This window comes from Salminus brasiliensis, unplaced genomic scaffold (genome assembly GCF_030463535.1).
Source record: "Salminus brasiliensis unplaced genomic scaffold, fSalBra1.hap2 scaffold_73, whole genome shotgun sequence".
NCBI classification, from domain to species: Eukaryota; Metazoa; Chordata; class Actinopteri; order Characiformes; family Bryconidae; genus Salminus; species Salminus brasiliensis.
The window spans coordinates 45,001-67,500 of NW_027326705.1; the positions used below are offsets into that span (position 1 = coordinate 45,001).

At 47.9% G+C, this 22,500-nt stretch overlaps 1 protein-coding gene and 16 non-coding genes across 17 annotated transcripts; 7 read left to right on the forward strand and 10 right to left on the reverse strand.

Moving 5' to 3' along the window:
* Nucleotides 1–2,970: 2,970 nt before the first annotated feature.
* On the reverse strand, nt 2,971–11,379 carry lrrc51 (leucine rich repeat containing 51). Its single transcript, XM_072672121.1, has 6 exons — nt 11,328–11,379; nt 8,450–8,573; nt 6,992–7,133; nt 4,052–4,357; nt 3,691–3,839; nt 2,971–3,539 (listed from the first exon to the last, which is right to left on the reverse strand). Exons 1-6 carry the CDS (start codon nt 11,377–11,379, stop codon nt 3,401–3,403), a joined length of 912 nt encoding a protein of 303 aa, XP_072528222.1. The 3' UTR covers nt 2,971–3,400.
* On the reverse strand, nt 5,379–5,450 carry trnag-ucc (transfer RNA glycine (anticodon UCC)). The gene has a single exon. It is a non-coding gene; the product is annotated as a tRNA-Gly (tRNA).
* Nucleotides 6,006–6,077, forward strand: trnag-ucc (transfer RNA glycine (anticodon UCC)). The gene has a single exon. It is a non-coding gene; the product is annotated as a tRNA-Gly (tRNA).
* On the forward strand, nt 6,382–6,453 carry trnag-ucc (transfer RNA glycine (anticodon UCC)). The gene has a single exon. It is a non-coding gene; the product is annotated as a tRNA-Gly (tRNA).
* trnag-ucc (transfer RNA glycine (anticodon UCC)) lies at nt 6,805–6,876 on the forward strand. Its single transcript has one exon. It is a non-coding gene; the product is annotated as a tRNA-Gly (tRNA).
* trnag-ucc (transfer RNA glycine (anticodon UCC)) lies at nt 8,044–8,115 on the reverse strand. The gene has a single exon. It is a non-coding gene; the product is annotated as a tRNA-Gly (tRNA).
* Nucleotides 9,129–9,200, forward strand: trnag-ucc (transfer RNA glycine (anticodon UCC)). The gene has a single exon. It is a non-coding gene; the product is annotated as a tRNA-Gly (tRNA).
* Nucleotides 10,740–10,811, reverse strand: trnag-ucc (transfer RNA glycine (anticodon UCC)). The gene has a single exon. It is a non-coding gene; the product is annotated as a tRNA-Gly (tRNA).
* A 447-nt stretch (nt 11,380–11,826) lies between the features above and the next one.
* trnag-ucc (transfer RNA glycine (anticodon UCC)) lies at nt 11,827–11,898 on the forward strand. Its single transcript has one exon. It is a non-coding gene; the product is annotated as a tRNA-Gly (tRNA).
* A 1,537-nt stretch (nt 11,899–13,435) lies between these two features.
* Nucleotides 13,436–13,507, reverse strand: trnag-ucc (transfer RNA glycine (anticodon UCC)). Its single transcript has one exon. It is a non-coding gene; the product is annotated as a tRNA-Gly (tRNA).
* Nucleotides 13,508–16,135: 2,628 nt separating this feature from the next.
* trnag-ucc (transfer RNA glycine (anticodon UCC)) lies at nt 16,136–16,207 on the reverse strand. The gene has a single exon. It is a non-coding gene; the product is annotated as a tRNA-Gly (tRNA).
* Nucleotides 16,208–16,470: 263 nt separating this feature from the next.
* trnag-ucc (transfer RNA glycine (anticodon UCC)) lies at nt 16,471–16,542 on the reverse strand. The gene has a single exon. It is a non-coding gene; the product is annotated as a tRNA-Gly (tRNA).
* Nucleotides 16,543–17,558: 1,016 nt separating this feature from the next.
* Nucleotides 17,559–17,630, forward strand: trnag-ucc (transfer RNA glycine (anticodon UCC)). Its single transcript has one exon. It is a non-coding gene; the product is annotated as a tRNA-Gly (tRNA).
* A 1,549-nt stretch (nt 17,631–19,179) lies between these two features.
* Nucleotides 19,180–19,251, reverse strand: trnag-ucc (transfer RNA glycine (anticodon UCC)). Its single transcript has one exon. It is a non-coding gene; the product is annotated as a tRNA-Gly (tRNA).
* Nucleotides 19,252–19,516: 265 nt separating this feature from the next.
* trnag-ucc (transfer RNA glycine (anticodon UCC)) lies at nt 19,517–19,588 on the reverse strand. Its single transcript has one exon. It is a non-coding gene; the product is annotated as a tRNA-Gly (tRNA).
* A 261-nt stretch (nt 19,589–19,849) lies between these two features.
* On the reverse strand, nt 19,850–19,921 carry trnag-ucc (transfer RNA glycine (anticodon UCC)). The gene has a single exon. It is a non-coding gene; the product is annotated as a tRNA-Gly (tRNA).
* Nucleotides 19,922–20,473: 552 nt separating this feature from the next.
* On the forward strand, nt 20,474–20,545 carry trnag-ucc (transfer RNA glycine (anticodon UCC)). Its single transcript has one exon. It is a non-coding gene; the product is annotated as a tRNA-Gly (tRNA).
* Nucleotides 20,546–22,500: the final 1,955 nt, after the last annotated feature.

Genomic DNA, 22,500 nt, shown 5'->3' on the forward strand with positions numbered 1-22,500 from the left:
CTCTATAAAGTTCTACAAAGCTCTATAATGCTCTATAAAGTTCTATAAAGCTCTATAAAGTTCTATAAAGCTCTATAAAGTTCTATAATGCTCTATACAGTTCTATAAAGCTCTATACAGTTCTATAAAGCTCTATAAAGCTCTATAATGCTCTATAAAGTTCTATAAAGCTCTATAAAGTTCTATAAAGCTCTATAATGCTCTATAAAGTTCTATAAAGCTCTATAATGCTCTATAAAGTTCTATAAAGCTCTATAAAGTTCTATAAAGCTCTATAAAGTTCTACAAAGCTCTATAATGCTCTATAAAGTTCTATAAAGTTCTATAAGGCTCTATAAAGTTCTATAAAGCTCTATAAAGTTCTACAAAGCTCTATAATGCTCTATAAAGTTCTATAAAGCTCTATAATGCTCTATAAAGCTCTATAAAGTTCTACAAAGTTCTATAATGCTCTATAAAGTTCTACAAAGTTCTATAATGCTCTATAAAGTTCTATAAAGCTCTATAATGCTCTATAAAGTTCTATAAAGCTCTATAATGCTCTATAAAGTTCTATAAAGCTCTATAAAGTTCTACAAAGCTCTATAATGCTCTATACAGTTCTATAAAGTTCTATAAAGCTCTATAATTCTCTATAAAGTTCTATAAAGCTCTATAAAGTTCTACAAAGCTCTATAATGCTCTATAAAGTTCTATAAAGCTCTATAATGCTCTATAAAGTTCTACAAAGCTCTATAATGCTCTATAAAGTTCTATAAAGTTCTATAAGGCTCTATAAAGTTCTATAAAGCTCTATAAAGTTCTACAAAGCTCTATAATGCTCTATAAAGTTCTATAAAGCTCTATAATGCTCTATAAAGCTCTATAAAGTTCTACAAAGTTCTATAATGCTCTATAAAGTTCTACAAAGTTCTATAATGCTCTATAAAGTTCTATAAAGCTCTATAATGCTCTATAATGCTCTATAAAGCTCTATAAAGTTCTACAAAGCTCTATAATGCTCTATACAGTTCTATAAAGTTCTATAAAGCTCTATAATTCTCTATAAAGTTCTATAAAGCTCTATAAAGTTCTACAAAGCTCTATAATGCTCTATAAAGTTCTATAAAGCTCTATAATGCTCTATAAAGTTCTACAAAGCTCTATAATGCTCTATAAAGTTCTATAAAGTTCTATAAGGCTCTATAAAGTTCTATAAAGCTCTATAAAGTTCTACAAAGCTCTATAATGCTCTATAAAGTTCTATAAAGCTCTATAATGCTCTATAAAGCTCTATAAAGTTCTACAAAGTTCTATAATGCTCTATAAAGTTCTACAAAGTTCTATAATGCTCTATAAAGTTCTATAAAGCTCTATAATGCTCTATAAAGTTCTATAAAGCTCTATAAAGTTCTACAAAGCTCTATAATGCTCTATACAGTTCTATAAAGTTCTATAAAGCTCTATAATTCTCTATAAAGTTCTATAAAGCTCTATAAAGTTCTACAAAGCTCTATAATGCTCTATAAAGTTCTATAAAGCTCTATAATGCTCTATAAAGTTCTATAAAGCTCTATAATGCTCTATAAAGTTCTACAAAGCTCTATAATGCGCTATAAAGTTCTATGATGCTCTATAAAGTTCTATGATGCTCTATAATGTTTAAAAATGCTCTGTAAAGTCCTATGTTGTTCTATAATTCTCTCATATGTTCCTTAAACTGTAATGCTCTATAATGCTCTTGATGGCTATAACTCTCTTTACAAGTGTAAAGATGTACAGAATTGACTACATATTAAATTATATAAAATATTTTAGATACAAAATAAATAATATTAAAATAATAAGTATAATAATAAATAAATGAGTAAGATCTTAAAGTAGTAAATATATTTAAAATCACATTTTGAGAGAAAAGCATAGCATAGAGTCTGTGGAGTACACACACACAGTGAGACAGAATATTGGAGAGGTGTGTATAGAGAGGTGTGTGTGTATAGAGAGGTGTGTGTGTGTGTATAGAGAGGTGTGTGTGTATAGAGAGAGGTGTGTGTATAGAGAGGTGTGTGTATAGAGAGGTGTGTGTATACAGAGAGGTGTGTGTGTGTGTGTATAGAGATGTGTGTGTGTATAGAGGTGTGTGTGTGTATAGATAGGTGTGTGTATAGAGAGGTGTGTGTGTGTGTGTATATATAAAGAGGTGTGTGTATATAGAGAGGTGTGTGTGTGTATAGATAGGTGTGTGTATAGAGAGGTGTGTGTGTGTGTGTGTGTGTGTATATAGAGAGGTGTGTGTGTGTATAGATAGGTGTGTGTATAGAGAGGTGTTAGTGTGTGTGTGTGTATAGAGAAGTGTGTGTATATAGAGAGGTTTGTGTGTGTATAGAGAGAGGTTTGTGTGTATATAGAGAGGTGTGTGTATATAGAGAGGTTTGTGTGTGTATAGAGAGAGGTTTGTGTGTGTATAGAGAAGTGTGTGTATATAGAGAGGTTTGTGTGTGTATAGAGAGAGGTTTGTGTGTATATAGAGAGGTGTGTGTGTGTATAGATAGGTGTGTGTATAGAGAGGTGTGTGTGTGTATAGAGAGAGGTGTGTATGTATATAGAGAGGTGTGTGTTTGTATAGATAGGTGTGTGTATAGAGAGGTGTGTGTGTGTGTATAGAGAGGTGTGTGTATATAGAGAGGTGTGTGTGTATAGAGAAAGGTGTGTGTATATAGAGAGGTGTGTGTGTATAGAGAGAGGTGTGTGTGTATAGAGAGGTGTGTGTGTGTATAGATAGGTGTGTGTATAGAGAGGTGTGTGTGTATAGAGAGAGGTGTGTGTGTGTATAGAGAGGTGTGTGTGTATAGAGAGAGGTGTGTGTGTATAGAGAGGTGTGTGTGTGTATAGATAGGTGTGTGTATAGAGAGGTGTGTGTGTATAGAGAGAGGTGTGTGTGTGTATAGATAGGTGTGTGTATAGAGAGGTGTGTGTATATAGAGAGGTGTGTGTGTATATAGAGAGGTGTGTGTGTATATAGAGAGGTGTGTGTGTATATAGAGAGGTGTGTGTGTATAGAGAGAGGTGTGTGTGTGTATATAGAGAGGTGTGTGTGTGTATAGATAGGTGTGTATATAGAGAGGTGTGTGTGTGTGTGTGTGTGTGTGTAGAGAGAGGTGTGTTTTTTTTTGGTCAAACACTGTCCATTTATTTTACGCAACAGAGCAGAACAGCAAGGGTCGTAGTTCCAGCAGCAGTGTGTGAAACTACCTCCACCATGTTTGGAAGCTGCAGCTGATCTGCTACAATACTGTGCTCCATCACAGCTGGAAAGACTGGCAGGCAATGTTGCTATGGGAACCGGAGAATGTGCTGTAAACTTTACTGTATGATACACAGATGCCAATCCCGTGCTCAGACTGGTTTCCATGGAGACGTCTCAGCCCTCTGTTCTGTGTTCGGTGACTCTGCGGCTCCTCCCACCCCGGTGCCAGATGGAGGCCAGGACTCTCTCCTGTTTAGTGACGGCGCTGAAGTCCATCATCTTCAGGTGAGGAAGGGCGGAGATCACGTATCCCCTGGCAACACAGGTACAAAGGATAATGGAACATGAGGATGACATACATGCTTTTATGAAAGACTGACCAGACTCCGTGGTCCAGACCATCAGGACCGCCTGAAGTGGACCCTGATGACCTGCTGGTTGACCCCTGGCCCTTTGGCCTGTACCTGTAGCCCTGCTCTCTCTCCAGGGTGTTGCCGTGCAGAGTGATGGTGTGCAGGTACGGCAGCGACCCCAGCTTATCCACCTCCGACAGCTTGCACACACTGTTACCATGGAGATACAACACCCGCAACTCCGAAAGCTCCGTGACGACCTGAGAGAGAGATAGAAAAAGAGGCTTCAGTGTAAGTACTGATGTAGGCTGAATGGGTGGGGCTACACTGCTGTAGGCTGAATGGGCGGGGCTGAACTGCTGTAGGCTGAATGGGCGGGGCCAAAATGTTGTAGGCTGAATGGGTGGGGCTACACTGCAGTAGGCTGAATGGGCGGGGCTTGGTGGGACTGGGGCATGGTGCAGGTGTGTACCGGGTGAATGTGTGTGATGTAGTTGAAGGACAGGTCGAGCCAGGCGAGGCGCTGGGGTATGGTGAGGAGAGTGGACAGCATGGCGGTCAGGCCCTGCAGGTCAGTGATGATGTTGTTGTTGAGCCGGAGGGACCTGCTGCTGAACTTCCTGTCCGGATTCCGCCTGATTGGACGCACGGATGTGTTCGGCTCCTCCGACGCCACATCTGGCAGAGTAGCAGAACCAGAATCCCATAAATAACAGAACAGACAGTCTGAGACACCCGGCACTGCAGAGTAATCTGTGGCTTGTTGGAGGTAAAACAGCTGCGTTCAGAGAGCTACTGCTGCTCTGTAGTTCAGTGAGGGGTAAAACAGCTGCGTTCAGAGAGCTACTGCTGCTCTGTAGTTCAGTGAGGGGTAAAACAGCTGCGTTCAGAGAGCTACTGCTGCTCTGTAGTTCAGTGAGGGGTAAAACAGCTGCGTTCAGAGAGCTACTGCTGCTCTGTAGTTCAGTGAGGGGTAAAACAGCTGCGTTCAGAGAGCTACTGCTGCTCTGTAGTTCAGTGAGGGGTAAAACAGCTGCGTTCAGAGAGCTACTGCTGCTCTGTAGTTCAGTGAGGGCTAAAACAGCTGCGTTCAGAGAGCTACTGCTGCTCTGTAGTTCAGTGAGGGCTAAAACAGCTGCGTTCAGAGAGCTACTGCTGCTCTGTAGTTCAGTGAGGGGTAAAACAGCTGCGTTCAGAGAGCTACTGCTGCTCTGTAGTTCAGTGAGGGGTAAAACAGCTGCGTTCAGAGAGCTACTGCTGCTCTGTAGTTCAGTGAGAGGTAAAACAGCTGCGTTCAGAGAGCTACTGCTGCTCTGTAGTTCAGTGAGGGGTAAAACAGCTGCGTTCAGAGAGCTACTGCTGCTCTGTAGTTCAGTGAGGGGTAAAACAGCTGTGTTCAGAGAGCTACTGCTGCTCTGTAGTTCAGTGAGGGGTAAAACAGCTGCGTTCAGAGAGCTACTGCTGCTCTGTAGTTCAGTGAGGGGTAAAACAGCTGCGTTCAGAGAGCTACTGCTGCTCTGTAGTTCAGTGAGGGGTAAAACAGCTGTGTTCAGAGAGCTACTGCTGCTCTGTAGTTCAGTGAGGGGTAAAACAGCTGTGTTCAGAGAGCTACTGCTGCTCTGTAGTTCAGTGAGGGGTAAAACAGCTGCGTTCAGAGAGCTACTGCTGCTCTGTAGTTCAGTGAGGGGTAAAACAGCTGCGTTCAGAGAGCTACTGCTGCTCTGTAGTTCAGTGAGGGGTAAAACAGCTGCGTTCAGAGAGCTACTGCTGCTCTGTAGTTCAGTGAGGGGTAAAACAGCTGCGTTGGCCGGGAATCGAACCCGGGTCAACTGCTTGGAAGGCAGCTATGCTCACCACTATACCACCAACGCTGGAGAACATCTGGAGAAGAAAAGTCCTACAGTCCTGAAACCTGCATTCCTCACTGCCCACCCCCCCCCCTCAAACACACTGCACTGCCTCCCTCTAGCGGCGCTTACAGGCACTACACCCACACTGCACTGCCTCCCTCTAGCGGCGCTTACAGGTACTACACCCACACTGCACTGCCTCCCTCCTGCTGTTTAATGAGGATTTTAACGCTATAAACAGGCATAAAGCTTCACACCGAGCCTATAAACACTAACGAACTCCACCTCAGACACACTCCACATTATAACTGCCCTCGCTGAACTACAAAATACCCTGGAAATGCCCAGTGTGGGCTTTCAGAGTTCAGGTCCAGATCCCTGATCCATATGAAAGAGTCTTACAGAGACAGTCGAGCAGAAAGCATCTGATTAAACCGGATTAAACCCGGATTAAACCGGATTAAACTGATTTAATGCAGCAATTCAACCAGTAGAAGCGCTAGAGACGCTCAGCGGGGGGCGCTGTGGTTCAGCCAGGCACCTCTGAGGGGAGCTCCAGCGCCGGGGTGTCGCTGAGCGTTGGTGGTATAGTGGTGAGCATAGCTGCCTTCCAAGCAGTTGACCCGGGTTCGATTCCCGGCCAACGCAGCTGTTTTACTCCAGCAGTAAAGACCAGCAGTCAGACACACGATGTAGACACTACGTGTCCAAATGTTTGTGGACACCCCTTCTACTGAATGCATTCATTCAGCTTCTTGAACCCATTGCTGACACAAAGACAGTGCAGTGTGGGTGTAGTGCCTGTAAGCGCCGCTAGAGGGAGGCAGTGCAGTGTGGGTGTAGTGCCTGTAAGCGCCGCTAGAGGGAGGCAGTGCAGTGTGTTTGAGGGGGGGGTGCAGTGAGGAATGCAGGTTTCAGGACTGTAGGACTTTTCTTCTCCAGATGTTCTCCAGCGTTGGTGGTATAGTGGTGAGCATAGCTGCCTTCCAAGCAGTTGACCCGGGTTCGATTCCCGGCCAACGCAGCTGTTTTACCCCAGTAGCAAAGACCAGCAGTCAGACACACGATGTAGACACTACGTGTCCAAATGTTTGTGGACACCCCTTCTAAAGATTGCATTCAGCTACTTTAAGCTGCACCCATTGCTGGCACAGAGACAGTGCAGTGTGGGTGTAGTGCCTGTAAGCGCCGCTAGAGGGAGGCAGTGCAGTGTGGGTGTAGTGCCTGTAAGCGCCGCTAGAGGGAGGCAGTGCAGTGTGGGTGTAGTGCCTGTAAGCGCCGCTAGAGGGAGGCAGTGCAGTGTGTTTGAGGGGGGGGTGCAGTGAGGAATGCAGGTTTCAGGACTGTAGGACTTTTCTTCTCCAGATGTTCTCCAGCGTTGGTGGTATAGTGGTGAGCATAGCTGCCTTCCAAGCAGTTGACCCGGGTTCGATTCCCGGCCAACGCAGCTGTTTTACCCCAGTAGCAAAGACCAGCAGTCAGACACACGATGTAGACACTACGTGTCCAAATGTTTGTGGACACCCCTTCTAAAGATTGCATTCAGCTACTTTAAGCTGCACCCATTGCTGGCACAGAGACAGTGCAGTGTGGGTGTAGTGCCTGTAAGCGCCGCTAGAGGGAGGCAGTGCAGTGTGGGTGTAGTGCCTGTAAGCGCCGCTAGAGGGAGGCAGTGCAGTGTGGGTGTAGTGCCTGTAAGCGCCGCTAGAGGGAGGCACAGTCAGGTTCACAGTCAGGTTTGCAGGTTCGCCTGGAGTTCCACCACCCTCACTCCAGAGACCCCAGCTCAATGCTGGGGGGCTTTATACCCCTCTAGCCCACGCCTGGCATTATTAGGCAGCATGGAGCCAATAGGGTCATGATGATGATCTGCTCCAGAGGGTCCTATTCTATTGGCAGTACTTCTTCTCTACAGTCCTTTTTTTATATCCACACACACACACACTTAAACTACACACACACACTTAAACTACACACACTTAAACTACACACACACATTCCTCACTGCCCCCCCCTCAAACACACTGCACTGCCTCCCTCTAGCGGCGCTTACAGGCACTACACCCACACTGCACTGCCTCCCTCTAGCGGCGCTTACAGGTACTACACCCACACTGCACTGCCTCCCTCTAGCGGCGCTTACAGGCACTACACCCACACTGCACTGCCTCCCTCTAGCGGCGCTTACAGGCACTACACCCACACTGCACTGCCTCCCTCTAGCGGCGCTTACAGGCACTACACCCACACTGCACTGCCTCCCTCTAGCGGCGCTTACAGGCACTACACCCACACTGCACTGCCTCCCTCTAGCGGCGCTTACAGCACTACACCCACACTGCACTGCCTCCCTCTAGCGGCGCTTACAGGCACTACACCCACACTGCACTGCCTCCCTCTAGCGGCGCTTACAGGCACTACACCCACACTGCACTGCCTCCCTCTAGCGGCGCTTACAGGCACTACACCCACACTGCACTGTCTCTGTGTCAGCAATGGGTGCAGCTTAAAGTAGCTGAATGCAATCTTTAGAAGGGGTGTCCACAAACTTTTGGACACGTAGTGTCTACATCGTGTGTCTGACTGCTGGTCTTTACTGCTGGGGTAAAACAGCTGCGTTGGCCGGGAATCGAACCCGGGTCAACTGCTTGGAAGGCAGCTATGCTCACCACTATACCACCAACGCTCAGCGACACCCCGGCGCTGGAGCTCCCCTCAGAGGTGCCTGGCTGAACCACAGCGCCCCCGCTGAGCGTCTCTAGCGCTTCTACTGGTTGAATTGCTGCATTAAATCAGTTTAATCCGGTTTAATCCGGGTTTAATCCGGTTTAATCAGATGCTTTCTGCTCGACTGTCTCTGTAAGACTCTTTCATATGGATCAGGGATCTGGACCTGAACTCTGAAAGCCCACACTGGGCATTTCCAGGGTATTTTGTAGTTCAGCGAGGGCAGTTATAATGTGGAGTGTGTCTGAGGTGGAGTTCGTTAGTGTTTATAGGCTCGGTGTGAAGCTTTATGCCTGTTTATAGCGTTAAAATCCTCGTTAAACAGCAGGAGGGAGGAATCCACTCCGGGACTTTGTTCCTGCGGCTCTGCTGAATCCGGAGTGGATCCCATACGGTCTGGACCTGGATTCGCCGCAACTGTTAAAACACACGAATTTAATAACCTATTTTATATTAACTTATGAACATCTCACCTGCGAGCGAGCTGAGGTGTTTAAAAGAGAAGTCCAGCGAGCTCCGTACATTTCCAACCCAAACAAACAAACAAACAAATAAACAAACAAACAAACACAGCTAACAGGCTAACAGGCTAACCTGCTGTAAAACCTGTGACACTCTCGAGTGTATTTTAGCTCAGTTATCTGCTGCAGTGGCTCATAAAATACGCCGCTTATTAAAAACGCACTTAAATAATCACTAAAACTGAATCCAGCGCGTTTTAGAATCGCTAGCTAGCCACCGCCAATCGCAAACCGGCCGTTACCAAGGAGACCGCCGCCGGTGCATCACGGGAAATGTAGTTGTTACAACGACGAACTCTCCGTAAACGAGCTGAGGGTGATCTAAACGTTATAATCGTTTATTACAGATATGGATGACGCACCTCAGCTAGCTATCAGACGTCCAAAAGTTTGTGGACACGGTGCGGGCCGGTGCAGGACTGTAGGACTTTTCTTCTCCAGATGTTCCCCAGCGTTGGTGGTATAGTGGTGAGCATAGCTGCCTTCCAAGCAGTTGACCCGGGTTCGATTCCCGGCCAACGCAGCTGTTTTACCCCAGCAGTAAAGACCAGCAGTCAGACACACGATGTAGACACTACGTGTCCAAATGTTTGTGGACGCCCCTTCTACTGAATGCATTCAGCTGCTTTAAGCTGCACCCATTGCTGACACAGATGTGCAAATGCACACACAGCTTGTCTAGTCCCTGTAGAGAAGATAATCCTGTATTAGTCCCACAGTGGGGACACTGACAGTGTCTCAGCAGCTGAGAGACAGCAAGACACTCAGACGCAAAACATAGATCAATACCAAAATATAAATAATAGATATAAACAATAAAGATCAAACACTCAAACAATATTAGTTACAGGTAAGTTCACCTCTGTTCCCTGAACATGTGTGTGTAGTTTAAGTCAAGTCAAGTCAAGTCAAGTCAAGTGGGTTTATTGTCATTTCAACTACATACAGAGTACACAGTGAAACGAAACAACGTTCCTTCAGGACCATGGTGCAACATAAACAGTGCATACAAGACACAAGTGCAACACAAACAAACAAGTGCGGACAGACAACACAACACAGTACAGACAGAGGATAATAAATAATTGATGGTAGTGTGCAAATTGTGCAATGTGTAATCAATAGAGTCCAGTGAGGTAGTTAAGTAATTAGTGCAAATGCTTGTGCAAAAAATGCTTCCCCTTTTTTCCTGGGGTAAATGGTTGGAAAGAGAGAGAGAGAGCATGTACCAGAAAGATATCAGTTCAGAAGTTGAGTGGAGTTGAGGAGTCTGATGGCTTGGGGGAAGAAGCTGTTGCAGAGTCTGGTCGTGTTGGACCGGATGCTGCGGTACCTTCTTCCTGATGGCAGGAGGGAGAACAGTCTGTGTGAAGGGAGGGTGGAGTCATCCACAATGCTGGTTGCTTTGCGGATGCAGCGGGTGGTGTAAATGTCCATGACGGAGGGGAGAGAGGAGTCATCCACGGCTTCTGGTTTGGGCGTGTGGTGATGGTCTTGGAGACAGTGACATCATCAATACACTTGCTGATGTAGCCAGTGACTGATGCTGTGTACTCCTCCAAGTTAACAGAGTCGCCTTCAGTTGCAGCCTCCCTAAACATGTCCCATGCAGTGCACTCAGCAGTCCTGAAGGGCAGAGATGGCTTCTGCCGGCCAGGGAGACGTTGAAGATGTCCGTGAGAACATCTGTCAACTGGTCTGCACACTCTCTGAGCACTCTGCCGGGGATATTGTCTGGTCCTGCAGCTTTCCGTGGGTTGACTCTGCGCAGAGTTTTCCTCACGTCCACTGCAGTCAGGCACAACAGGCGCTTACAGGCACTACACCCACACTGCACTGCCTCCCTCTAGCGGCGCTTACAGGCACTACACCCACACTGCACTGCCTCCCTCTAGCGGCGCTTACAGGCACTACACCCACACTGCACTGTCTCTGTGCCAGCAATGGGTGCAGCTTAAAGTAGCTGAATGCAATCTTTAGAAGGGGTGTCCACAAACTTTTGGACACGTAGTGTCTACATCGTGTGTCTGACTGCTGGTCTTTACTGCTGGGGTAAAACAGCTGCGTTGGCCGGGAATCGAACCCGGGTCAACTGCTTGGAAGGCAGCTATGCTCACCACTATACCACCAACGCTCAGCGACACCCCGGCGCTGGAGCTCCCCTCAGAGGTGCCTGGCTGAACCACAGCGCCCCCCGCTGAGCGTCTCTAGCGCTTCTACTGGTTGAATTGCTGCATTAAATCAGTTTAATCCGGTTTAATCCGGGTTTAATCCGGTTTAATCAGATGCTTTCTGCTCGACTGTCTCTGTAAGACTCTTTCATATGGATCAGGGATCTGGACCTGAACTCTGAAAGCCCACACTGGGCATTTCCAGGGTATTTTGTAGTTCAGCGAGGGCAGTTATAATGTGGAGTGTGTCTGAGGTGGAGTTCGTTAGTGTTTATAGGCTCGGTGTGAAGCTTTATGCCTGTTTATAGCGTTAAAATCCTCGTTAAACAGCAGGAGGGAGGAATCCACTCCGGGACTTTGTTCCTGCGGCTCTGCTGAATCCCGGAGTGGATCCCATACGGTCTGGACCTGGATTCGCCGCAACTGTTAAAACACACGAATTTAATAACCTATTTTATATTAACTTATGAACATCTCACCTGCGAGCGAGCTGAGGTGTTTAAAAGAGAAGTCCAGCGGAGCTCCGTACATTCCAACCCAAACAAACAAACAAACAAATAAACAAACAAACAAACACAGCTAACAGGCTAACAGGCTAACCTGCTGTAAAACCTGTGACACTCTCGAGTGTATTTTAGCTCAGTTATCTGCTGCAGTGGCTCATAAAATACGCCGCTTATTAAAAACGCACTTAAATAATCACTAAAACTGAATCCAGCGCGTTTTAGAATCGCTAGCTAGCCACCGCCAATCGCAAACCGGCCGTTACCAAGGAGACCGCCGCCGGTGCATCACGGGAAATGTAGTTGTTACAACGACGAACTCTCCGTAAACGAGCTGAGGGTGATCTAAACGTTATAATCGTTTATTACAGATATGGATGACGCACCTCAGCTAGCTATCAGACGTCCAAAAGTTTGTGGACACGGTGCGGGCCGGTGCAGGACTGTAGGACTTTTCTTCTCCAGATGTTCCCCAGCGTTGGTGGTATAGTGGTGAGCATAGCTGCCTTCCAAGCAGTTGACCCGGGTTCGATTCCCGGCCAACGCAGCTGTTTTACCCCAGCAGTAAAGACCAGCAGTCAGACACACGATGTAGACACTACGTGTCCAAATGTTTGTGGACGCCCCTTCTACTGAATGCATTCAGCTGCTTTAAGCTGCACCCATTGCTGACACAGATGTGCAAATGCACACACAGCTTGTCTAGTCCCTGTAGAGAAGATAATCCTGTATTAGTCCCACAGTGGGGACACTGACAGTGTCTCAGCAGCTGAGAGACAGCAAGACACTCAGACGCAAAACATAGATCAATACCAAAATATAAATAATAGATATAAACAATAAAGATCAAACACTCAAACAATATTAGTTACAGGTAGTTCACCTCTGTTCCCTGAACATGTGTGTGTAGTTTAAGTCAAGTCAAGTCAAGTCAAGTCAAGTGGGTTTATTGTCATTTCAACTACATACAGAGTACACAGTGAAACGAAACAACGTTCCTTCAGGACCATGGTGCAACATAAACAGTGCATACAAGACACAAGTGCAACACAAACAAACAAGTGCGGACAGACAACACAACACAGTACAGACAGAGGATAATAAATAATTGATGGTAGTGTGCAAATTGTGCAATGTGTAATCAATAGAGTCCAGTGAGGTAGTTAAGTAATTAGTGCAAATGCTTGTGCAAAAATGCTTCCCCTTTTTTCCTGGGGTAAATGGTTGGAAAGAGAGAGAGAGAGCATGTACCAGAAAGATATCAGTTCAGAAGTTGAGTGGAGTTGAGGAGTCTGATGGCTTGGGGGAAGAAGCTGTTGCAGAGTCTGGTCGTGTTGGACCGGATGCTGCGGTACCTTCTTCCTGATGGCAGGAGGGAGAACAGTCTGTGTGAAGGGAGGGTGGAGTCATCCACAATGCTGGTTGCTTTGCGGATGCAGCGGGTGGTGTAAATGTCCATGACGGAGGGGAGAGAGGAGTCATCCACGGCTTCTGGTTTGGGCGTGTGGTGATGGTCTTGGAGACAGTGACATCATCAATACACTTGCTGATGTAGCCAGTGACTGATGCTGTGTACTCCTCCAAGTTAACAGAGTCGCCTTCAGTTGCAGCCTCCCTAAACATGTCCCATGCAGTGCACTCAGCAGTCCTGAAGGGCAGAGATGGCTTCTGCCGGCCAGGGAGACGTTGAAGATGTCCGTGAGAACATCTGTCAACTGGTCTGCACACTCTCTGAGCACTCTGCCGGGGATATTGTCTGGTCCTGCAGCTTTCCGTGGGTTGACTCTGCGCAGAGTTTTCCTCACGTCCACTGCAGTCAGGCACAACAGGCGCTTACAGGCACTACACCCACACTGCACTGCCTCCCTCTAGCGGCGCTTACAGGCACTACACCCACACTGCACTGCCTCCCTCTAGCGGCGCTTACAGGCACTACACCCACACTGCACTGTCTCTGTGCCAGCAATGGGTGCAGCTTAAAGTAGCTGAATGCAATCTTTAGAAGGGGTGTCCACAAACTTTTGGACACGTAGTGTCTACATCGTGTGTCTGACTGCTGGTCTTTACTGCTGGGGTAAAACAGCTGCGTTGGCCGGGAATCGAACCCGGGTCAACTGCTTGGAAGGCAGCTATGCTCACCACTATACCACCAACGCTCAGCGACACCCCGGCGCTGGAGCTCCCCTCAGAGGTGCCTGGCTGAACCACAGCGCCCCCCGCTGAGCGTCTCTAGCGCTTCTACTGGTTGAATTGCTGCATTAAATCAGTTTAATCCGGTTTAATCCGGGTTTAATCCGGTTTAATCAGATGCTTTCTGCTCGACTGTCTCTGTAAGACTCTTTCATATGGATCAGGGATCTGGACCTGAACTCTGAAAGCCCACACTGGGCATTTTTTTCCAGGGTATTTTGTAGTTCAGCGAGGGCAGTTATAATGTGGAGTGTGTCTGAGGTGGAGTTCGTTAGTGTTTATAGGCTCGGTGTGAAGCTTTATGCCTGTTTATAGCGTTAAAATCCTCGTTAAACAGCAGGAGGGAGGAATCCACTCCGGACTTTGTTCCTGCGGCTCTGCTGAATCCCGGAGTGGATCCCATACGGTCTGGACCTGGATTCGCCGCAACTGTTAAAACACACGAATTTAATAACCTATTTTATATTAACTTATGAACATCTCACCTGCGAGCGAGCTGAGGTGTTTAAAAGAGAAGTCCAGCGGAGCTCCGTACATTTCCAACCCAAACAAACAAACAAACAAATAAACAAACAAACAAACACAGCTAACAGGCTAACAGGCTAACCTGCTGTAAAACCTGTGACACTCTCGAGTGTATTTTAGCTCAGTTATCTGCTGCAGTGGCTCATAAAATACGCCGCTTATTAAAAACGCACTTAAATAATCACTAAAACTGAATCCAGCGCGTTTTAGAATCGCTAGCTAGCCACCGCCAATCGCAAACCGGCCGTTACCAAGGAGACCGCCGCCGGTGCATCACGGGAAATGTAGTTGTTACAACGACGAACTCTCCGTAAACGAGCTGAGGGTGATCTAAACGTTATAATCGTTTATTACAGATATGGATGACGCACCTCAGCTAGCTATCAGACGTCCAAAAGTTTGTGGACACGGTGCGGGCCGGTGCAGGACTGTAGGACTTTTCTTCTCCAGATGTTCCCCAGCGTTGGTGGTATAGTGGTGAGCATAGCTGCCTTCCAAGCAGTTGACCCGGGTTCGATTCCGGCCAACGCAGCTGTTTTACCCAGCAGTAAAGACCAGCAGTCAGACACACGATGTAGACACTACGTGTCCAAATGTTTGTGGACGCCCCTTCTACTGAATGCATTCAGCTGCTTTAAGCTGCACCCATTGCTGACACAGATGTGCAAATGCACACACAGCTTGTCTAGTCCCTGTAGAGAAGATAATCCTGTATTAGTCCCACAGTGGGGACACTGACAGTGTCTCAGCAGCTGAGAGACAGCAAGACACTCAGACGCAAAACATAGATCAATACCAAAATATAAATAATAGATATAAACAATAAAGATCAAACACTCAAACAATATTAGTTACAGGTAAGTTCACCTCTGTTCCCTGAACATGTGTGTGTAGTTTAAGTCAAGTCAAGTCAAGTCAAGTCAAGTGGGTTTATTGTCATTTCAACTACATACAGAGTACACAGTGAAACGAAACAACGTTCCTTCAGGACCATGGTGCAACATAAACAGTGCATACAAGACACAAGTGCAACACAAACAAACAAGTGCGGACAGACAACACAACACAGTACAGACAGAGGATAATAAATAATTGATGGTAGTGTGCAAATTGTGCAATGTGTAATCAATAGAGTCCAGTGAGGTAGTTAAGTAATTAGTGCAAATGCTTGTGCAAAAAATGCTTCCCCTTTTTTCCTGGGGTAAATGGTTGGAAAGAGAGAGAGAGAGCATGTACCAGAAAGATATCAGTTCAGAAGTTGAGTGGAGTTGAGGAGTCTGATGGCTTGGGGGAAGAAGCTGTTTCAGAGTCTGGTCGTGTTGGACCGGATGCTGCGGTACCTTCTTCCTGATGGCAGGAGGGAGAACAGTCTGTGTGAAGGGAGGGTGGAGTCATCCACAATGCTGGTTGCTTTGCGGATGCAGCGGGTGGTGTAAATGTCCATGACGGAGGGGAGAGAGGAGTCATCCACGGCTTCTGGTTTGGGCGTGTGGTGATGGTCTTGGAGACAGTGACATCATCAATACACTTGCTGATGTAGCCAGTGACTGATGCTGTGTACTCCTCCAAGTTAACAGAGTCGCCTTCAGTTGCAGCCTCCCTAAACATGTCCCATGCAGTGCACTCAGCAGTCCTGAAGGGCAGAGATGGCTTCTGCCGGCCAGGGAGACGTTGAAGATGTCCGTGAGAACATCTGTCAACTGGTCTGCACACTCTCTGAGCACTCTGCCGGGGATATTGTCTGGTCCTGCAGCTTTCCGTGGGTTGACTCTGCGCAGAGTTTTCCTCACGTCCACTGCAGTCAGGCACAACAGGCGCTTACAGGCACTACACCCACACTGCACTGCCTCCCTCTAGCGGCGCTTACAGGCACTACACCCACACTGCACTGCCTCCCTCTAGCGGCGCTTACAGGCACTACACCCACACTGCACTGTCTCTGTGCCAGCAATGGGTGCAGCTTAAAGTAGCTGAATGCAATCTTTAGAAGGGGTGTCCACAAACTTTTGGACACGTAGTGTCTACATCGTGTGTCTGACCGCTGGTTTTTACTGCTGGGGTAAAACAGCTGCGTTGGCCGGGAATCGAACCCGGGTCAACTGCTTGGAAGGCAGCTATGCTCACCACTATACCACCAACGCTGGAGAGCATCTGGAGAAGAAGAGTCCTACAGTCCTGAAACCTGCATTCCTCACTGCACCACCCCCCCCCTCAAACACACTGCACTGCCTCCCTCTAGGGGCGCTTACAGGCACTACACCCACACTGCACTGTCTTTGTGTCAGCAATGGGTTCAAGAAGCTGAATGAATGCATTCAGTAGAAGGGGTGTCCACAAACATTTGGACACGTAGTGTCTACATCGTGTGTCTGACTGCTGGTCTTTACTGCTGGGGTAAAACAGCTGCGTTGGCCGGGAATCGAACCCGGGTCAACTGCTTGGAAGGCAGCTATGCTCACCACTATACCACCAACGCTCAGCGACACCCCGGCGCTGGAGCTCCCCTCAGAGGTGCCTGGCTGAACCACAGCGCCCCCCGCTGAGCGTCTCTAGCGCTTCTACTGGTTGAATTGCTGCATTAAATCAGTTTAATCCGGTTTAATCCGGGTTTAATCCGGTTTAATCAGATGCTTTCTGCTCGACTGTCTCTGTAAGACTCTTTCATATGGATCAGGGATCTGGACCTGAACTCTGAAAGCCCACACTGGGCATTTCCAGGGTATTTTGTAGTTCAGCGAGGGCAGTTATAATGTGGAGTGTGTCTGAGGTGGAGTTCGTTAGTGTTTATAGGCTCGGTGTGAAGCTTTATGCCTGTTTATAGCGTTAAAATCCTCGTTAAACAGCAGGAGGGAGGAATCCACTCCGGGACTTTGTTCCTGCGGCTCTGCTGAATCCCGGAGTGGATCCCATACGGTCTGGACCTGGATTCGCCGCAACTGTTAAAACACACGAATTTAATAACCTATTTTATATTAACTTATGAACATCTCACCTGCGAGCGAGCTGAGGTGTTTAAAAGAGAAGTCCAGCGGAGCTCCGTACATTTCCAACCCAAACAAACAAACAAACAAATAAACAAACAAACAAACACAGCTAACAGGCTAACAGGCTAACCTGCTGTAAAACCTGTGACACTCTCGAGTGTATTTTAGCTCAGTTATCTGCTGCAGTGGCTCATAAAATACGCCGCTTATTAAAAACGCACTTAAATAATCACTAAAACTGAATCCAGCGCGTTTTAGAATCGCTAGCTAGCCACCGCCAATCGCAAACCGGCCGTTACCAAGGAGACCGCCGCCGGTGCATCACGGGAAATGTAGTTGTTACAACGACGAACTCTCCGTAAACGAGCTGAGGGTGATCTAAACGTTATAATCGTTTATTACAGATATGGATGACGCACCTCAGCTAGCTATCAGACGTCCAAAAGTTTGTGGACACGGTGCGGGCCGGTGCAGGACTGTAGGACTTTTCTTCTCCAGATGTTCCCCAGCGTTGGTGGTATAGTGGTGAGCATAGCTGCCTTCCAAGCAGTTGACCCGGGTTCGATTCCCGGCCAACGCAGCTGTTTTACCCCAGCAGTAAAGACCAGCAGTCAGACACACGATGTAGACACTACGTGGCCAAATGTTTGTGGACGCCCCTTCTACTGAATGCATTCAGCTGCTTTAAGCTGCACCCATTGCTGACACAGATGTGCAAATGCACACACAGCTTGTCTAGTCCCTGTAGAGAAGATAATCCTGTATTAGTCCCACAGTGGGGACACTGACAGTGTCTCAGCAGCTGAGGGACAGCAAGACACTCAGACGCAAAACATAGATCAATACCAAAATATAAATAATAGATATAAACAATAAAGATCAAACACTCAAACAATATTAGTTACAGGTAAGTTCACCTCTGTTCCCTGAACATGTGTGTGTAGTTTAAGTCAAGTCAAGTCAAGTCAAGTCAAGTGGGTTTATTGTCATTTCAACTACATACAGAGTACACAGTGAAACGAAACAACGTTCCTCCCGGACCATGGTGCAACATAGACAGTGCATACAAGACACAAGTGCAACACAAACAAACAAGTGCGGACAGACAACACAACACAGTACAGACAGAGGATAATAAATAATTGATGGTAGTGTGCAAATTGTGCAATGTGCGATAAATAGAGTCCAGTGAGGTAGTAAAGTAATTAGTGCAAATGCTTGTGCAAAAAATGCTTCCCCTTTTTTCCTGGGGTAAATGGTTGGAAAGAGAGAGAGAGAGAGAGAGAGAGGGAGAGTGTACATGTACCAGAAAGATATCAGTTCAGAAGTTGAGTTGAGAAGTCTGATGGCTTGGGGGAAGAAGCTGTTGCAGAGGCTGGTCGTGTTGGACCGGATGCTGCAGTACCTTCTTCCTGATGGCAGGAGGGAGAACAGTCTGTGTGAAGGGTGGGTGGAGTCATCCACAATGCTGGTTGCGGATGCAGCGGGTGGTGTAAATGTCCATGACGGAGGGGAGAGAGGAGTCATCCACGGCTTCTGGTTTGGGCGTGTGGTGATGGTCTTGGAGACAGTGACATCATCAATACACTTGCTGATGTAGCCAGTGACTGATGCTGTGTACTCCTCCAAGTTAACAGAGTCGCCTTCAGTTGCAGCCTCCCTAAACATGTCCCATGCAGTGCACTCAGCAGTCCTGAAGGGCAGAGATGGCTTCTGCCGGCCAGGGAGACGTTGAAGATGTCCGTGAGAACATCTGTCAACTGGTCTGCACACTCTCTGAGCACTCTGCCGGGGATATTGTCTGGTCCTGCAGCTTTCCGTGGGTTGACTCTGCGCAGAGTTTTCCTCACGTCCACTGCAGTCAGGCACAACAGGCGCTTACAGGCACTACACCCACACTGCACTGCCTCCCTCTAGCGGCGCTTACAGGCACTACACCCACACTGCACTGCCTCCCTCTAGCGGCGCTTACAGGCACTACACCCACACTGCACTGTCTCTGTGCCAGCAATGGGTGCAGCTTAAAGTAGCTGAATGCAATCTTTAGAAGGGGTGTCCACAAACTTTTGGACACGTAGTGTCTACATCGTGTGTCTGACCGCTGGTTTTTACTGCTGGGGTAAAACAGCTGCGTTGGCCGGGAATCGAACCCGGGTCAACTGCTTGGAAGGCAGCTATGCTCACCACTATACCACCAACGCTGGAGAGCATCTGGAGAAGAAGAGTCCTACAGTCCTGAAACCTGCATTCCTCACTGCACCACCCCCCCCCCCTCAAACACACTGCACTGCCTCCCTCTAGGGGCGCTTACAGGCACTACACCCACACTGCACTGTCTTTGTGTCAGCAATGGGTTCAAGAAGCTGAATGAATGCATTCAGTAGAAGGGGTGTCCACAAACATTTGGACACGTAGTGTCTACATCGTGTGTCTGACTGCTGGTCTTTACTGCTGGGGTAAAACAGCTGCGTTGGCCGGGAATCAAACCCGGGTCAACTGCTTGGAAGGCAGCTATGCTCACCACTATACCACCAACGCTGGAGAACATCTGGAGAAGAAAAGTCCTACAGTCCTGAAACCTGCATTCCTCACTGCCCACCCCCCCCTCAAACACACTGCACTGCCTCCCTCTAGCGGCGCTTACAGGCACTACACCCACACTGCACTGTCTTTGTGTCAGCAATGGGTTCAAGAAGCTGAATGAATGCATTCAGTAGAAGGGGTGTCCACAAACATTTGGACACGTAGTGTCTACATCGTGTGTCTGACTGCTGGTCTTTACTGCTGGAGTAAAACAGCTGCGTTGGCCGGGAATCGAACCCGGGTCAACTGCTTGGAAGGCAGCTATGCTCACCACTATACCACCAACGCTCAGCAACACACCGGCGCTGGAGCTCCCCTCAGAGGTGCCTGGCTGAACCACAGCGCCCCCCGCTGAGCGTCTCTAGCGCTTCTACTGGTTGAATTGCTGCATTAAATCAGTTTAATCCGGTTTAATCCGGGTTTAATCCGGTTTAATCAGATGCTTTCTGCTCGACTGTCTCTGTAAGACTCTTTCATATGGATCAGGGATCTGGACCTGAACTCTGAAAGCCCACACTGGGCATTTCCAGGGTATTTTGTAGTTCAGCGAGGGCAGTTATAATGTGGAGTGTGTCTGAGGTGGAGTTCGTTAGTGTTTATAGGCTCGGTGTGAAGCTTTATGCCTGTTTATAGCGTTAAAATCCTCGTTAAACAGCAGGAGGGAGGCAGTGCAGTGTGGGTGTAGTACCTATAAGCGCCGCTAGAGGGAGGCAGTGCAGTGTGGGTGTAGTGCCTGTAAGCGCCGCTAGAGGGAGGCAGTGCAGTGTGTTTGAGGGGGGGGGTGCAGTGAGGAATGCAGGTTTCAGGACTGTAGGACTTTTCTTCTCCAGATGTTCTCCAGCGTTGGTGGTATAGTGGTGAGCATAGCTGCCTTCCAAGCAGTTGACCCGGGTTCGATTCCCGGCCAACGCAGCTGTTTTACCCCTCACTGAACTACAGAGCAGCAGTAGCTCTCTGAACGCAGCTGTTTTACCCCTCACTGAACTACAGAGCAGCAGTAGCTCTCTGAACACAGCTGTTTTACCCCTCACTGAACTACAGAGCAGCAGTAGCTCTCTGAACGCAGCTGTTTTACCCCTCACTGAACTACAGAGCAGCAGTAGCTCTCTGAACGCAGCTGTTTTACCCCTCACTGAACTACAGAGCAGCAGTAGCTCTCTGAACGCAGCTGTTTTACCCCTCACTGAACTACAGAGCAGCAGTAGCTCTCTGAACGCAGCTGTTTTACCCCTCACTGAACTACAGAGCAGCAGTAGCTCTCTGAACGCAGCTGTTTTACCCCTCACTGAACTACAGAGCAGCAGTAGCTCTCTGAACGCAGCTGTTTTAGCCCTCACTGAACTACAGAGCAGCAGTAGCTCTCTGAACGCAGCTGTTTTACCCCTCACTGAACTACAGAGCAGCAGTAGCTCTCTGAACGCAGCTGTTTTAGCCCTCACTGAACTACAGAGCAGCAGTAGCTCTCTGAACGCAGCTGTTTTACCCCTCACTGAACTACAGAGCAGCAGTAGCTCTCTGAACGCAGCTGTTTTACCCCTCACTGAACTACAGAGCAGCAGTAGCTCTCTGAACGCAGCTGTTTTACCCCTCACTGAACTACAGAGCAGCAGTAGCTCTCTGAACGCAGCTGTTTTACCCCTCACTGAACTACAGAGCAGCAGTAGCTCTCTGAACGCAGCTGTTTTACCCCTCACTGAACTACAGAGCAGCAGTAGCTCTCTGAACGCAGCTGTTTTACCCCTCACTGAACTACAGAGCAGCAGTAGCTCTCTGAACGCAGCTGTTTTACCCCTCACTGAACTACAGAGCAGCAGTAGCTCTCTGAACGCAGCTGTTTTACCCCTCACTGAACTACAGAGCAGCAGTAGCTCTCTGAACGCAGCTGTTTTACCCCTCACTGAACTACAGAGCAGCAGTAGCTCTCTGAACGCAGCTGTTTTACCCCTCACTGAACTACAGAGCAGCAGTAGCTCTCTGAACACAGCTGTTTTACCCCTCACTGAACTACAGAGCAGCAGTAGCTCTCTGAACGCAGCTGTTTTACCCCTCACTGAACTACAGAGCAGCAGTAGCTCTCTGAACACAGCTGTTTTACCCCTCACTGAACTACAGAGCAGCAGTAGCTCTCTGAACACAGCTGTTTTACCCCTCACTGAACTACAGAGCAGCAGTAGCTCTCTGATCGCAGCTGTTTTACCCCTCACTGAACTACAGAGCAGCAGTAGCTCTCTGAACACAGCTGTTTTACCCCTCACTGAACTACAGAGCAGCAGTAGCTCTCTGAACGCAGCTGTTTTACCCCTCACTGAACTACAGAGCAGCAGTAGCTCTCTGAACGCAGCTGTTTTACCCCTCACTGAACTACAGAGCAGCAGTAGCTCTCTGAACGCAGCTGTTTTACCCCTCACTGAACTACAGAGCAGCAGTAGCTCTCTGAACGCAGCTGTTTTACCCCTCACTGAACTACAGAGCAGCAGTAGCTCTCTGAACGCAGCTGTTTTACCCCTCACTGAACTACAGAGCAGCAGTAGCTCTCTGAACGCAGCTGTTTTACCCCTCACTGAACTACAGAGCAGCAGTAGCTCTCTGAACACAGCTGTTTTACCCCTCACTGAACTACAGAGCAGCAGTAGCTCTCTGAACGCAGCTGTTTTACCCCTCACTGAACTACAGAGCAGCAGTAGCTCTCTGAACGCAGCTGTTTTACCCCTCACTGAACTACAGAGCAGCAGTAGCTCTCTGAACGCAGCTGTTTTACCCCTCACTGAACTACAGAGCAGCAGTAGCTCTCTGAACGCAGCTGTTTTACCCCTCACTGAACTACAGAGCAGCAGTAGCTCTCTGAACGCAGCTGTTTTACCCCTCAC